The 15,735-nt window shown below is 51.1% G+C and overlaps 1 protein-coding gene across 1 annotated transcript; it reads right to left on the reverse strand.

Annotated features, from left to right (window-relative positions):
• Positions 1 to 1,852: 1,852 nt before the first annotated feature.
• Positions 1,853 to 4,997, reverse strand: ZNF579 (zinc finger protein 579). Its single transcript, XM_064294284.1, has one exon. It carries the CDS (start codon positions 4,181 to 4,183, stop codon positions 2,300 to 2,302), a length of 1,884 nt encoding a protein of 627 aa, XP_064150354.1. The 5' UTR covers positions 4,184 to 4,997; the 3' UTR covers positions 1,853 to 2,299.
• Between the last annotated feature and the right edge of the window lie 10,738 nt (positions 4,998 to 15,735).

A 15,735-nucleotide genomic window follows, 5' to 3' on the forward strand; every position in this document is an offset into this window, starting at 1 on the left:
TAATAAATGCCTTTTTAGGTTAAAAAAAAAAAAGAAATGTGTTTTGTACTATTATTAATGAATGTGGTTGAGATCATGTATGTAAAATCCTCAGCAGGGGAAAGACAAGCAAAACAAAACCTGCTGCCATTGAGTGGATGCCGACTTGTAGCGACCCTATAGGACCCAGTAGAACTACCCCATAGAGTTTCCAAGGAGCACCTGGTAGATTCAAACTGCTGACCTTTTGGTTAGCAGCTGTAGCACTTAACCACTACACCACCAGGGTTTCTGGAAAGACAAGCAGTGGGGTTCAATACCTGAGAACCACTACTACTCCTGCTGTTGGGAGTTCTCAAGTCGATTCCAACTCATAGCAACCCCGTGTGACAGAGTAGAGCTACCCCGTAGGATTTTCTTGGCTGTAATCTTTTTGGAAGCAGAGTGCCAGGCCTTTCTTCTGTGGCACTGCTGAGTGGATTCGAACTGCCAACCTTTAGGTTGCTAGTTGAGTGCAAACCACTTGTGCCATCCAGGGACAAAGGGCTCAACCAAGATGTGTTAAGTGCATTGACAGAGGGGGCTCAGGGAAACTGTGGGCGGTCACCACCTTCCCATGCTGACCCACAAACAAACACCATCCTTCCAGCTTCCCTCTGCCTGCTGTTGCCGTCACACCTGGAGAACCATCTTCTCTCTCAGAGCCTCAGTTTGTCCCCCTGTAAAACGGGTATCATCTCACCCCTTCCTTGCTTTGCCTTACAGATGTAAATATACCCAAATGGTCAATGTTGTTATTTGCACAGGTAGGAGAGAGCCATTGAAGGCTGTGAGGAAGGCCAGATGTTGGTTGACAGAAAGAGGAAGGGGTTTAAGGAAGGTGTGCCTGGAGATACCCTTTCCCCTTCACTCCTAGGGCCTTAAACTCATGTGTAAAGCAACCACCCAAAGGACTGGTGGAAAATGACACTCCCCATAAAAAATATATATATATTTTTATAGTCTACCCAAATTCCTTACTATTTATCAAACGTGTGAAATCATCTCACCTCAAGGTCTTTTGCACCTGCTGTTCCCTCTGCCTGGCACTCTCTTCTCCCAGATACCCACATGGCTCCTTCCATCTTCATTCAGATCAAATGTCACCTTGCAGAGAAACCCCCACCCTCCCTGTCATCCTCTGCAATCATAGTGTGGCTTAGTTTTCTCAGCAGTCCTTATCAATACCCAATGCCCTATTGCACTTTGGTTTATCATTTAAAGTGGCACTGTCCAATAGGACTTTTTGCAATGGTGGAATGTTCTGGATCTGTGCTGTCCAATATGGTAGCTACTGCCCACATGGGGCTACTCAGGGAGTGCTTGAACTAGTGTGACCGAGAAAGTAAATTTTTAGTTTTATTTAATTTTGATTGTTTTGTTTTAAATTTACTTGCTTTAAATTTGAATAACCATGACTGGCTAGTGGCTACCATACTGAATAGCAGGGCTCTGGGGTTCCAGCTCTGCAAGGCTAGGGACTTGGCTGTCTTCTCCACAGGATTGCCAGGGCCTAACGCCATGCCTGGCACTGAGTGAGCGCCTGGCAAATGTTTGTTGAATGAATGTGTTTAGAGATTCCACAGGGATGGGGCCGGGGGGTGGGGGTGGAGGCGTGTGGCTGAAGACTACCTGAGCAGATCTTCGTGCGTCTTTGAGCACCCCTGTTTCTTCTCAGCCCCAGGTTCCTGGGTTTGGTGGAGTCCACCATGTTCCCTGATGGGAATACCTACCTCCTTCCTCCACTACACCCAAGCTCAGAGCCTGGTGGGCAAACCTTAACTCGCCCCAGGCCCCATCAGCCACCCCCACCTCCACAGACAGCCTCACTCTCTTCAGATTCCATGAACTCACATTTATTCAGACAGACTTATGCAGACAGACAAAGGGACAGGGACGAACCTTTGCTCACTGGGGACCCCCAGGGTCTGGCTGTTCCAAAGAGGGTGATGGTGTCCAGTGTGTATGTGTAATGGGGGACCGGCAGGCAGTGGTGTCTCCACCAGCCTCCATCCCTCTGGCCAATTGTCCTCAGCCTCCTTCTTTCTCCAAATCGTCCTGCCTTAAGACACATATTGGAGCGAGAGGTTCCTAACCAGCACGGGGGTGCCTGGGAGTGGGTGATGGAGAGGGCCTGTGGTCCACGGCACTCCCTCCTTAGTGTCAAGGGCTGGGAGGGGAGGGGTGGGTAGGAGGCAGAGGGGCCTTCCTTCAATTTCGCTCCTCCATATTGCAAACCGTGGGGAGGAGGGCTCAAACGGGGAGGGGGGTAGTGTGAGGGTCAGGAGGCCAGGTCCCCCAACCCCCGCAAGTGGGCCTTGCTGTCGACCTCTTCCTCCTCCATCTCGAAGGCGGAGTGGTCTTGGCTGTCGAAGCAGGAGGCGCTGAGGAAGACAGGGGGCGCGAGCGGGGACCGGGGTGGGGTCCCCGGGGAGGGGGGCTCCTCCTTGATGTGCGCGACAGGCAGCGGCAGCCCGGGCTCCTCCTGCTCAGCCGGCGGTGGCGGGGGTGGCGGTGGTGAGGGTGGCGGCGCCTGGGCCTGCAGCGCCTGCAGGGCGGCTGCGCGCTCAAGCTCCGCGCGGTGGCAGCGCTGGTGGCGCAGGAGGCTGTAGGCGCGCGAGAAACGGCGCGGGCAGCGGGGACAGGGGTGCGGCGCTGGCCCCCCGGCATGCACCTGCGCGTGCCGGGCCAGGTCGGCCAGCCGCTTGAACTCGCGCTGGCAGCGCACGCACTGGAAGGGCCTTGCGCCAGAGTGGGTGACCCCGTGCTGTCGCAGGTGCGCCCGGCGCCGAAAGCCCTTGCCGCACTCGGGGCACCAGAAGCGGGGCTCCCCCGCCGGGGGCCGCGCCGGCGCCGTGTCCCCTCCGTTCTGGCCGCCCTCACCGCCCTCCGAGGCCGCTTCGGCCTCTGTGCCTCCCTCAGGCCCTTTCCCTGAGGTCCGCGTCCCCGCGGCCTTGTCGTCCTTCTTGGCCGGCAGTGGGGCCAACAGGCTGAGGGCCCCATGCACGCGGCGGTGCTGGCGGAGGTAGGAGGCGAGGCGGAAGGCCAGGCCGCAGTCCGGGCACACGAAAGGGCGGTCGGTGGAGTGGACCAGACGGTGGCGGGACAGCGACCAAGGCCTGGCGAAGGCCTTGAGGCAGATGGAGCACTGGTGTCGCTTGGGCCTCGGTGGCGGCCCGCCCTCGCCCTCCTGGTCACCCTCGGGCCGCAGACACGGGTGTGCCTTAAGCTCACCCTTAGTGGCGAAGGCCTCACGGCAACGCAGACACAACAGCGTCCAGTCGGCCTGGAGCAAAACCTGCTTCTCCTCCTGCCGCCCGGCCGCCAGTGCCAGCTCGGCCCGCAGCTCAGCTGCCCCGGCCTCGGCCTCCTTCTCCTCGGACTCGCGGGGCTCGGTCAGCACAGAGGCGGCCAGGGTGCCGGGCTCCCCAGCTGGCCATGGCTCGGTCCACGCTGCCTCCTCTGGTGCCCCCGCCGCTGCCGCCGTGGTGGCTTGCTCATCGCCCGCGTCTTGCGAGCCCCAGCTGGACTCGGTTGCCTCCTTGCCCACGCGCTCGATGGCCAGCTCCACCCCGCCGCCCGCGTGCTCCTGGGCCAGGTGGCGCCGCAGCTGGGCAGGCTCCGGGAAGGTGCGTGGACAGGCGGCGCAGCGCAGCGGAGGTTGTGGGCCGTGGCCACGCAGGTGACGGGAGAGGTGAGCCGGTCGGCGGAAGGCCTTGGGACACAGGGGACAGGCGTGGGGGCGCAGGCCCGAGTGGCTCAGTCGGTGCCGGGAGAGGTAGTAGGGGAAGCGGAAAAGGCGGCCGCAGGTTGGGCAGGGAAGGGGCGCCCGGGGGGCTCCGGCGCCTCCTCGGCCACAGCCTCGGCCACGACCACGGCCACGACCTCGACCTCGGCCACGGCCACGGCCACGGTGAGGTGGGCTGCCCTGGGCAGGTGGAGGGGGCTGGGGGTCCATGCCTGCGGGGAGAAAGGGGAGGGGGGGAAATGGAGAGATGGGGGAGGGGACAGAATAAAGGGAGAAACAGAGAGATGCAGAGACAGAGAGGATCAGCCAGGGAAAGGAGATGGAGAAAAAGGCAGAGATGTCAGAAAGACACAGAGAAGGAGAGACAGAGAGACAGGAAGAGACAGAAAGACAGGAAAAGACAGAGGAGAGACACATGGAGAGACAGAGAAAGAGACAGGAAAAGACAGAAATGAGAGACAGGGAAGGAAAGACAGAGAAAGACAACAAAGATAGAGATGAGAGACAGAAGTAGAGACAGAGAGACAGAGACCAAGAGAAACAGAAAGTTGGGATGGTGAGAGATAGAGGACAGAGAAATAGCGGAGGAACCCAGCAGAGTGAGATGGAGATGCAGAGACAGGAGACGAAGAGATTTAGAGAACCAAAGGCAGAGACAGTATAAACACAGAGATCAGAAGAAGGGCAAAGGGAGATAGGGAGAGAGAAGAGGACAGAAATGCAGACAGTAAAGGAGACACAGAGGGAGACCAAGTCAGCAAACTGCCTTTGCTCTGGGCCCCAGGATGGGCATGTGGGGAGGTGCTGGAACAAGCCCAGGGGGTCAGAGTGTAGGGGGTGGAATTCAAAGTCTGGAGGCCCTAGAAATGGGGGGGGTGGGTGTCCTATCCCTGGGGCTGGAAGAGGCCAGGGAGTAGGAGGACTCAGATTCTTGGATCTGAGGGAAGAGGCTGGGGGCTTGGACCTTGGGTGTGTATGAGTGGGGGCCGGGGTTCGGACTCCTGGATGTGAGGGAGGAGGGAGCTGGGGCACTGGACTCCCGGGTGTAAGGGAGGAGGGAACTGGGGGCACCCAATTCCTGGGTCTAAGGGAGGATGGGGCTGGGGGTCTGGACTCTGGATCTGAGCGAAGAGGGGCTGGGGCAGGTACTCCTGGGTCTGAGGGAGGAGGGACTGGGAGTTTGGACTCCTGGGTCTGAGGGAGGAGGGGGATAGGGTCCGTGACTCCTGGATCTGGGCGATGACAGGGTCCGGAATCTAGACTCCTGCACCTGGAGGTACAGATTCCTGGTTGCCGATGGAGGAGGGGGCTGGGGGGGTGGGGCTGGGGTCCTAAGGCAAGGGAGAGGAGGTAGCTGGGGACCCGCTGCTCGAAATCTCCAGGCAGGAGCAAGCTGAAGGCCTGACCCCTGAACCCGGAGACAGGCTGCTGGGCGCAGGGAGCCCCAGGTCCCCGAAGGGGGCCAGCCCCCTGCCCTGGGCCCAGCCCGCGGCTCCCATAGGCATGATCAGCAGAATCCGGGCGGTAGGTGGAGGCCTTGCAGCGTTCCCAGCCCGGGGCTTGGGGCCCTGATCCCGGTGCGCCCGCTCCTTACCTCCGCCGCCTTGGCTCCTTTCTTCCCCCGCGGCCGGCCGAGCGCGGACGGTGGCGGCGGGGAGGGAGGGGGCCCGGAGCGTGCTAGGGGCTGGAGGAGGCTGGGCTCGGTGTCGCCGCCTAAGCCTTCCCCCCGGAAACCCAGCCTCACGTCCCAGCCGGAGAGAGGAAAGCCTAGCTGGGAGGCCGGAAGCGGGAGGACTGGGGGACCCAGGGGGCGGGGAGCGAAGGAGGGCAGCCCGAACTCCTGGGTCCTATGAGGGGAGAGGGCGGGGACCTATCCTCTGTGCTCCCCAAGGGAGGAGAGGGCTGAGGGCCTACGAGGCTGTGCTCAGTTACACACACACACCCCAACAGATACACATATTCATTCATTCCTTCAACAAATACACATTTATCAGCTCAGTCTGTGCCAGGCACTGTGCTGGGCCAGGGGGACAGCAGGCGGGGAGGGAGATGAATGGGGCAGTGACAGAGGCTTCAGGGAAAGGGCTGGGACTCCGGACTACAACCTGCTTCCAGCCTTCACTTGGCTGTCCTTGGAGCCTCAGTTTCCCCCTTTGTAATAAACACTGCATATATTCATTCGCCCCTAAGCAGCTCATGTTTACCAAGCACCTACTATAGACCAGCTCTGCTATGTTTAACTACATAATATTCAGCCGCCCCTGTTGTTGTTAGCTGCCATCAAGTCAATTCCGACTCATAGCGACCCCATGTAACAGAGTAGAACTGCTCCATAGGATTTTCTAGACTGTAATCTTTACGGAAGTAGATTGTCAGCTCCTTCTCCCACTGGTTGGTTTGAACTATCAACTTTTTGGTTAGCAGCCCAGCAATTAACCATTTTCACCACCAGGGCTCCTATCCGACTTTCCCATGTCATTGTCGTGAAGTGGATTCCGACTCATAGCGACTCTATAGGACAGAGCAGAACTGTCTGTCCCATTTGGCTTCCAAGGCTGTGATATTTACTGAAGCAGATCTCTGTGTCTTTCTTCCTTGGAGCTTTGCTAGTGGGTCCAAACTGCTGACATTTAGGTTAGCAGCTGAGTGCTTAACTACTGTGGCCACCAGGGCTCCTTTAACCGACTCTAAGCCAACAATATTTACTGTGCACCTACTATAGCCCAGCTCTGCATATACTTAGTGACATGTATTCAAACAATCCTAAAGTGGTGCAAATGGTTAAGTGCTTGGACTACTAGCTGAAAGGTTGGCAATTTGAACCCACCCAGAGGCACCTTGAAAAAAAGGCCTGGCAATCTGCTTTTGAAAGATCACAGCCTCGAAAACCCTATGGAGCAGTTTCACTCTGCACACAAGAGGTTGGCATAAGTCTGAATCGACTTGAAGGCAACTAACAACAACAACAAAAAAACAAACTCCTTGCCATTGAGCCGATCCCCACTCATAGCGACCTTATAGGACTGGGTAGAACTGCCCCATTGGATTTTCAAGACTGTAAATCTTTACGGAAGCAGACCGCCATATCTTTCTCCCGCTGGCGGGTTCAAAGCACCAACCATCCGGTTAGCATCTGATAACAAGCAAATAGTATTTACTGAGCATCTACTATGGGGTAGCGCTGTCCTTGGTGCTGGAGCTACTGTGGCACAGGGCCTGTCGAAGCCAGTCTCCATGGAGCTATAGTCTGATGGGAGAAACAAACAGACAGAGACCCCAACGCATTCTTGGAGGGGTGGTCTAAAGGAGGGAGCACAGTATGTTGTGGGAACACGGAGAAGAGAGAAAGGCACTGGGCTGAGCTCACACTGGGGTAAGGATGATCTGAGAAGTCTTCCTGCAGGCAGTGTTTCATCGGAGATCTATGAGATGACAGCCAGGGGTTAGGGGTGGGAAGAGGAAACAGGTGGTAACTGGAGAGAAATGTATCAACATGGCTACATATTGAAAACCTATTCTTGAGCCAAAAATGCATGTTGCACAAGTACACCGTCAGCTTGATGCTATTTGTTGAAGGTTAAAAATATGCTAAACATTGTTGGTCAGAGTGTGTGGAGACAAGCCCTTTCATCCATGGCTGGGCAACAGCCTTAATGAGCCAGTGGTCCTGGGATGTTATTCTTCAGAGAGATCTACTCAGTAATGTGCAAAACAATGACTTGTACCAGGGTAATCATTGCAATATTGTGCATCTGGGCAAAAGATTGAAAACAACCTAACACCCATCTGTCTTAGTTATCTAGTGCTGCTATGACAGAAATACCACAAGTGGATGGCTTTAACAAACAGAAGATTATTTTCTCCCAGCCTAGAAGTCTGAATTCAGGGTTCCAGCCCCAGGGGAAGGCTTTCTCTCTCGGTCAGCTCTAGGGGAAAATTCTTGTCTCTTTTCAACATCTGTGGGTCCACTGTTTGTTGGAGATCTCCATGTGTCTCGGCATTGATCTTCCCCTGGGTCTAGGAGCTTCTCAGCGAAGGGACCCCGGGTCCAAGAATGCTCTCTCCTCCCAGCTCTTCCTTCTTGGTAGTATGAGGTCCCTCTCCTCTCTGCTCCTTTCTCTCTTTTATATCTCAAAAGATTGACTCAAGATACAACCGAATCCTGTAGATTGTGTCCTGCCTCATTAACATAACTGCCTCTAATCCTGCTTCGTTAACATCATAGAGGTTAGGATTCACAACATATAGGATAATTACATCAGATCACAAAATGGAGGACAACCACACAACACTGGGAATCATGGCCTAGCCAAGTTAACACACATCTTGGGGGGACACAATTCAATCCATAACACCATCAGTAAGTGTTATGGGTTGAATTGTGTCCCACAAAAAAATATGTTGAAGTCTTAATCCCTACTACCTGTGAGTGCAAGCTTGTTTGGAAATAAGGTCTTTGAAGATGTTAGGGTTCACATGAGATCATACTGTAGTAGGGTGGTTCCTAATCAAATCTGAGTTGCATACTTATAAAAGAGCAGAGACACAAAAGAAAGAAGACCATGTGAAGATTGAGAAAGAGATTGCTGTAATGTGTCTACAAGCCATGAAACACCAAAGATCGCTGACTAACACCAGAAGCTATGAGAGGCATGGAACAGATTCTCCCTCAGAGCCTCCAGAAGGAACCAACATGGTCGACATGCTGATTTCAGACTCCCAGCCTTCAGAACTGTGAGACAAAAAATTTTGGTTCTTATCATTCACCCAGATTGTGGTAGTTTGTGATGGCAGCCCCAGGAAGCAAATCCAGTTGAGAATTGGATAATAAACCATGACCAATCTACCTAACAGAATACTATGCATCCATCAAAAAAAGGATGAAGACGCATATTAGGTATAACCACAGAAAGACTTCAAGGGAAAATGTGAAGTAGAAAAAAGAAGAAAGGTGGAGAACAGTCTTTCTAACCATCTGTGCTTTTTTTTTTTTTTAAGTAAATTATGTCTGGAAGGACAGACAAGAAACTGACAACATTGTTGAACTCCCAGGAGTGAAACTTATTACACTCACTCCTTTTGTACTCTTTGAATTTGAATTGTGAATGTGTTAAATAATCAACATGAGATAAATTAAAATGACAATAAAGAATAGCTTTGTCTTGTATTTTACATTAAATATGAACTCATGTACTCCTCATTACCTTATGAAAACTAAGAGGTTTCAAAGCTAGGGTCAGTACTCTTACGCACTTTACAATGAGATGGGAGAAATGATAGAGGGTCAGGAGCATGATTTTTTTTTCTTTTTGGAGATGGGCAAGGCAATCAGATCCTGGAGGGGTAGCCAGGTAATTGGGTGTATCTCTAATATTTTAAAGCTGGTAGGTGTCCCTGGGTGGGGCAAAATGGCTATCACTCCCCTACTAACCTAAAAGTTGGTGGCTCAAACCCACCCAGCAGTGCCACAGAAGAAAGGTCTGGAGATCTGCTTCTGCAAAGATTGTTGTTGTTAGGTGCCGTTGAGTCAATTTTTGACTCACAGGGACCCCATGTGACAGAGGAGAACTGCTCCATAGGGTTTTCTAGGCTGTAATCTTTATGGGAGCAGATTGACAGGTCTTTCTCCTGTGGAGTCACTGGGTGGGTTCAACCACAAACCTCTTGGTTAGCAGCCGAGCACTTCATTGTTTGAACCACCAGGGCTCCTCGGTAAGAATGGAACTCTACTACACTTTAACACATGGGGTTGCCATGAGTCAGAATCAACTCAACAGCAAAACGGGTTTGATTTGGTTTGGTTTTGGTTTAGTTGGTATATGGATGTGTGGGATTTTGTTTTGTTTTACTTTTTATTTATTGTAGTAAAATACACATAGCATAATTTTTTTTAACCATTCTAAAGTGTACCATTCAGTGACGTTAAGTATATCCATGATATTGGGCAACCACCACCTCTATCTAGTTCTAGAACTTTTTCATTGCCCCAAATGGAAACCCCATACCCATTAGCAATCACTCTCCATTCCCCTTTCCCCTCAGCCCCTAGAAACCACAAATATATTTTCCCTTTTCTATCCTGGATACTTCATATAAATGGGATCACACAGCATGTTGTAACCTTTTGTGTCTGGCTTCCTTCATTCAGCATTAATGTTTTCAAGGTTCATCTACATTGTCGTGTGTATCAATGCTTCACTCCTTTTTGTGGCCGAATAATATTCTGTTTTGTATGTACCAGATGTTGTTAATCCATCCATCTATTGATGGACCTTCTGGTTGTTTCCACCTTTTGGCTATTGTGAATGGTGCTGCTATGAACATTCCTGTACAAGTTTTCATTTGAATACCTGTTTTCAAATCTTTTGCGTATATGCCTTGGATGTGTGTGTGTTATTTTCTTAACTATATTTTAAAGGCTTCAAAGATTTTATTTAAAAAAAAGAAGAAAGAAGAAGAGAGGAGGAGGAGAAGAAAGAGGAAGAGGCGGCGAGTCATTATCCAGGAATAGGAGTAAGGAGGTTGGAAAGAAAATTTTAAGCACATGGGGGAAGGAGGTCGTCGTGACTGGGGGGCGTTTGGGGCCCTGGACTGGGGCATAAAATGCGACCAGTGTGGCTGGAGTTGCAGGAGCTACTGCGCAGGACCACGTAGTTCCAAGCTTGGACTCATTCCGAACGCACTGAGAAGCAATTGAAAGGGTTTTAGGCTGGATAGTCACATGATCCGATTAGTGTTATAGAGAAATTCCTCGGGGACCCTCGTGGAGGCCCGGCCGGATGCGGGGGAGACTTAGGCCAGGAGCAGGGGGGAGGCGGGGCAGCTGGCCAGGTGAAAACCGAGCTAGGAGAAAGCTCCCAGGGAGGGGGCGGGACTTGGCGGTGATGGACTCCAGGCTGCACTCCTGGCTGCCAATCCCACTGCATCAGCCTTCTCATTGGCCTCCTCGCTTCCAGCCTCCCTCCGGTACCCTAGTTCGAAACCTGATTATGACAGGCCCGACACCCTCCTTGGCTCCCCAGCTCATTCGGAATAAAAACCGCGGCCTACTAGGCTACCCTCACCTCATTTCCTACCTCTGTCCCTCTTCTTACCTCCGCTTGGGCCACACAGCCTGTCTTGCACTTTCTGGACTCCGAGCCTTTGCTCCCGCACTTCTCTCAGATCTCTTCAGAGACATGCGCCCGGTCCACCCTAGCTAAAATAACCCTCCTGATACCCTCTACTCCTTGTTATTGTTTTTAGGGGCAGACAAGTTGATTCCAACTCATAGCGACCCCAGGTACAACAGAAGGAAAGGCTGCCTGGTCCTGTGCCATCTTCAGAATTGTAATGTTTGAGCCCATTGTTGCAGCCACTGTGTCGACCCATCTTGCTGAGGGTCTTCCTCTTTCTCTGATCCTCTACTTTATGAAGCATGATGTCCTTCTCCAGGGACTGGTCTCTCCTGATAGCATGTCCAAAGTATGTGATCGAAGTCTCATCATCCTTGCTTCTAAGGAGCACTCTGGCTGTACATCTCTGCTCTTTACTCTGCCTTATTTTTCAACACTGTATTTATAATGTGAGCAGCCCTGGTGGTGCAATGGTTTAGCCTTTGGCTACTAACTGAAAGGTTGACAGTTTGAACCCCTTCAGTGGCTCTGCAGGAGAAAAGCCTGGCAACCCGCTTCTGTAAAGATTATGACTTAGAAAACCCTATAGGGGAGCTCTACTCTATCACATGGGTTTGCCTGGAGTTGGAATCGACTCCAGGGCACCCAACGACAACATTTATAACGCAGCCAAACATTAGGCTCCTTCTTAATTTACATGTCGAATGCCTTTCTCCCTTCCCTTTAGAATATAACTCCATGAGGGCAGGATGTTATTTCGTTTTGCCTGTTTGCTTAGAACTCTGCTTCCAGCACAGTACTTAACACAGACAGCCCAACCAAACCAGCTGATGTCCAGTTGACTCTAACTCATGGTGACCCCACATGTGTCAGAGTAGAACTGTGCTCCATAGGATTTTCAGTGGCTGATTTTTTTGGAAATAGATCCCCAGGACTTTTTTCCAAGGTGCCTCTGGGTGGACTTGAACCTCCACTCTTTCAGTTAGGGGCTTAATATGTTGACCATTTGCACCACCTCACGGGCTCCTGGGCACAAACGAGGGGCTCAACATATATTTGTGGATGGACACCCAAGGAGGAGTCAGGTGGACTCGGGTTTTGGATACTGGAGGATGGCACATTTCTAAGAAGGGGCAGATTGGGGTGGTGGGGACACATGGCTTACAGAAGAGCACGGATGTCGCCCAGGGCTTCCAGACAGTTGACTGCACCAGTCCACCTACAGGAGTCAGCTCCACCAACGTGTGGGAGTCGGGGGTCATCAGCGACTGGCTAGTAATTGGTGTTTTGCAGAGGTTAAGATTGTCCTCACGGTAAACCACCCTGCCACCACAACCTCAATTAGCACATCTATAAAATGAGGCGAAGTGGAACCAGTTAGGTAAAGGGTCCAGGGCAGGGCACTTGGCAAAAACCAAACCTGTTGCAATGGAGTGGATTCTGACTCACGGTGACCCCATGTGATGGAGTAGAGCTGTCCCATAGGGTTTACTAGACTGTAATCTTTAGGGAGGAGATCGCCGGGTCTTTCTCCCTCAGAGCCGCTGCGTGGATTCAATCTGCCAATCTTTAGGTTAGCAGCCGAGGACTTAACCACTTTGCCACCATTTGCAAATGGTTTGGGATATGATTTGAGTTTATTCCTCTATCATCTCGGAAAGAACACCCAAGCGGGCAGGGGAGAGAAAATGCTGAAGTGGAGGTGTGGTGGGTGGGAGCCTCCACCTCCTGGAGTACCTTTTCATTACTCCATAGCCGTTGGCATCTCCATGACAACTCTGGCGCTTTTCCAAGCTCTCATGGGAGGGGGGCGCTGAGCCTGTCTCTAAGCAGGTCTCAAGAGGGCGGGCTTTGCCCCTGGGGGCGGTGCCTGTCTCCACAGGTGGGTCTTAGAGGCAAATGATATTTTTACCCATAATGGGTGAGTGTGGTTCCTGGGTGGTGGTTGCTGAGGGAAGAGAAATATTTCTAAGATTAGTGTCCGCAGGGGCTGACCTTGTTCCTAAGGAGTGGAGCCTTTTCAAATGAATGATTGTGGAACTCCAATCAAGAAGTCTCTCTCGAACACCAAACTTTTACTTGTTTTCTTAGATAGACAGACAGACAGACAGATAGATAGTGGATAGTCAGTCCCTGGGTGGTATAAAGTTTAACACTCTGGGCTGCTAACTGGAGGACTGGAGTTTCAAATCCACCCAGACGTGCCTGGAAAGAAAGGCCTAGCCATCTACTTCCAAAAAATCAGCCACTGAAAACCCTGTGGAGCACAGTTCTACACACATAGGGTCGCCATGAGTTGGAATCGACTGGACAGCAACTGGTTTTTGTTTGTCCATTGTCATGTTGATGGACATTTTGGTTGTTCTGAGTTTTGGACCGTCAATCACACTGATGTGAACGTCCTTATACGTGTTTCCTGGTGCAGGTGAACAAGAGTTTCTTTAGGGTTTGTACCTGGCAGTATAGTATTGCTACTTCACAGAATATGCACATCTTCAACCTTATTAGAGAATACTATTTTGTTTTTGTTGTTAGTTGCCGTCAAGTTGATTCCGACTCATGGTGATCCCCTGGGTGTCGCAAACGGTTAAGCAAATGGTTAAGAGCTCAACTACTACCTGAAAGGTTGGGGGTTCGAATGAAACCAGAGTTTCCTTGGACAATCAGCCTGCTGATCTGCTTGGGAAAAGTCAGAACCTTGAAAACGCTATGAAGCCCAGTTCTATTCTGACACACGGTGGGGGGGGGGCATGCCAATCTGTTACCAAAAAACCAAACCAAAACCATTGCGGTCGAGTTGATTCTGACTCGTAGTAACCTTACAGGACAGAGTAGAACTGCCCTGCAGGGTTTCCACAGCTCTAATCTCTATGGAAGCAGACTGCCACGTCTTTCTCCCATGGAGCGGCTGGTGAGTTCAAACTGCCATCCTTTCAGTTAGCACCTAAGTGCTTAACCACTGAGCCATCAGGGCTCCTTGCTAATCTATTAAATCTATTAGGCATGTTAAATTTACAAAGTTCAGGATGGAATTATTGACCCCCCCCAAACCCAAACTTGCCTCCCCTAGTACAAAGTGCTACCACCCAACAAGTCACTTCTAATTCCTCCCTTTCCATTAACCTCCCACAACACACACACATACATGCACACACACACGGCCCTCCAGAATTCTACCTCCAGGATTCATCTCAAGCCCACCCATTTCTCTCCACCTCTACTTCCCATCACTCTGGTCCAGATCCCCACATCTCTCTCCTGGATGACCAAAGTAGTCTTCTTCTACTTCCACTCTGGCCCCCTCCAATCAAATCCTTTTCCAGGAAGACCCTTGCAAAATGCTTAAGTGTGATAATATCCCACCCTACTTAATACCTAGCTTCTGAGGGAACTCATTACTGTCAAGTTGATTCCGAATCATAACAACCCATAGAACAGAGTAGAAGCACCCCATAAGGCTTTCAAGGTTGTAAATCTTCGCGGCAGCCGACTGCCACATCTTTCTCCTGCGGGGTGGCTGGTCGGTTTGAACCACCAACCTTTTGGTTAGCAGGCAAGAACTTTCACCACTGTGCCACTAGGGCTCCTTTTTCTGAGGGAAAGGGAGAGTCATTGCTCAGGGGCACTGAGTTTCTGCTAATGGTGGTGAAATAATTGGAAAGGGATATTGGTAATGGCTACAAGGGTCCCTGGTGGCACAATGGTTAAGTACTCAGCTGCTGACCAAAAGGTTGGCGGTTCAAAGCCTCCAAGCAGTTCTTCAGGAGAAACACCTGGCCATCTGCTCCTGCAAAGCTTACAGCCTAGAAAACCCTATGGGGCAGTTCTATTCTGTCACATGGAGTGGCTATGAGTTGAAATCAACTAGAGGGCACCTAATAACAACAACATGGCAATGGTTGCACAACACGATGAATAAAATCAATGTCACTGAATTTACATGTAAAAATTTTTCAATCAGCGAATGTTTTGTTACATGTATTTTTCACACATACACACATAATCTTGCTTCCCATTGCCTGGAGATTAAAGTCAAACTCCTCCCTTGGTCCCTGTCTACATCTTGATGTCATCTCATTCCTCCTTCCCCTCCTCCCATTCAGGCCTCCTTCTGGCCAGTCCCTTTTCACCCTTCGGGCCTCAAATCAAATGCCACCTCCTCAGAGAATCCGGCCCTGATCACCCCATCTAACGGGGCACATCCCAACCACTCATTTCCTTGTTCCCCGCTTTATTTCTTTCAGAGGGCTCCTGTTGTTGTTGTTGTTAGGCCATTGAGTCGGTTCTGACTCATAGTGACCATATGTAAAATAGAACGAAACACTGCCCAGTCCTGAGCCATTCTTACAATCGTTGTTATGCTTGAGCTCACTGTTGGAACCACTGTGTCAATCCACCTCATTGAGGGTCTTTCTCTTTTCTGCTGACCCTGTACTCTGTCAAGCATGATGTCCTTCTCCAGGGACTGATCTCTCCTGACAACATGTCCAAAGTATGTAAGACACAGTCTCACCATTCTTGCTTCTAAGGAGCATTCTGGTTGTACTTCTTCTGAGACAGATTTATTAGTTCTTTTGGCGGTCCATGGTATATTCAACATTCTTCTTCAACACCACAATTCAAAGGTGTCAGTTCTTCTTCAGTCTTCCTTATTCATTGTCCAGGTTTCACAGGCATACGATGTGACTGAAAATACCATGGCTTGGGTCAGGCGCACCTTAGTCTTCAAGGTGACATCTTTGCTCTTCAACACTTTAAAGAGGTCCTTTGCAGCAGATTTACCCAATGCAATGCATCGTCTGATTTCTTGACTGCTGCTTCCATGGCTGTTGATTGTGGATCCAAGTAAAATGA

Source organism: Loxodonta africana, chromosome 11 (assembly GCF_030014295.1).
Source record: "Loxodonta africana isolate mLoxAfr1 chromosome 11, mLoxAfr1.hap2, whole genome shotgun sequence".
Taxonomy (NCBI): Eukaryota; Metazoa; Chordata; class Mammalia; order Proboscidea; family Elephantidae; genus Loxodonta; species Loxodonta africana.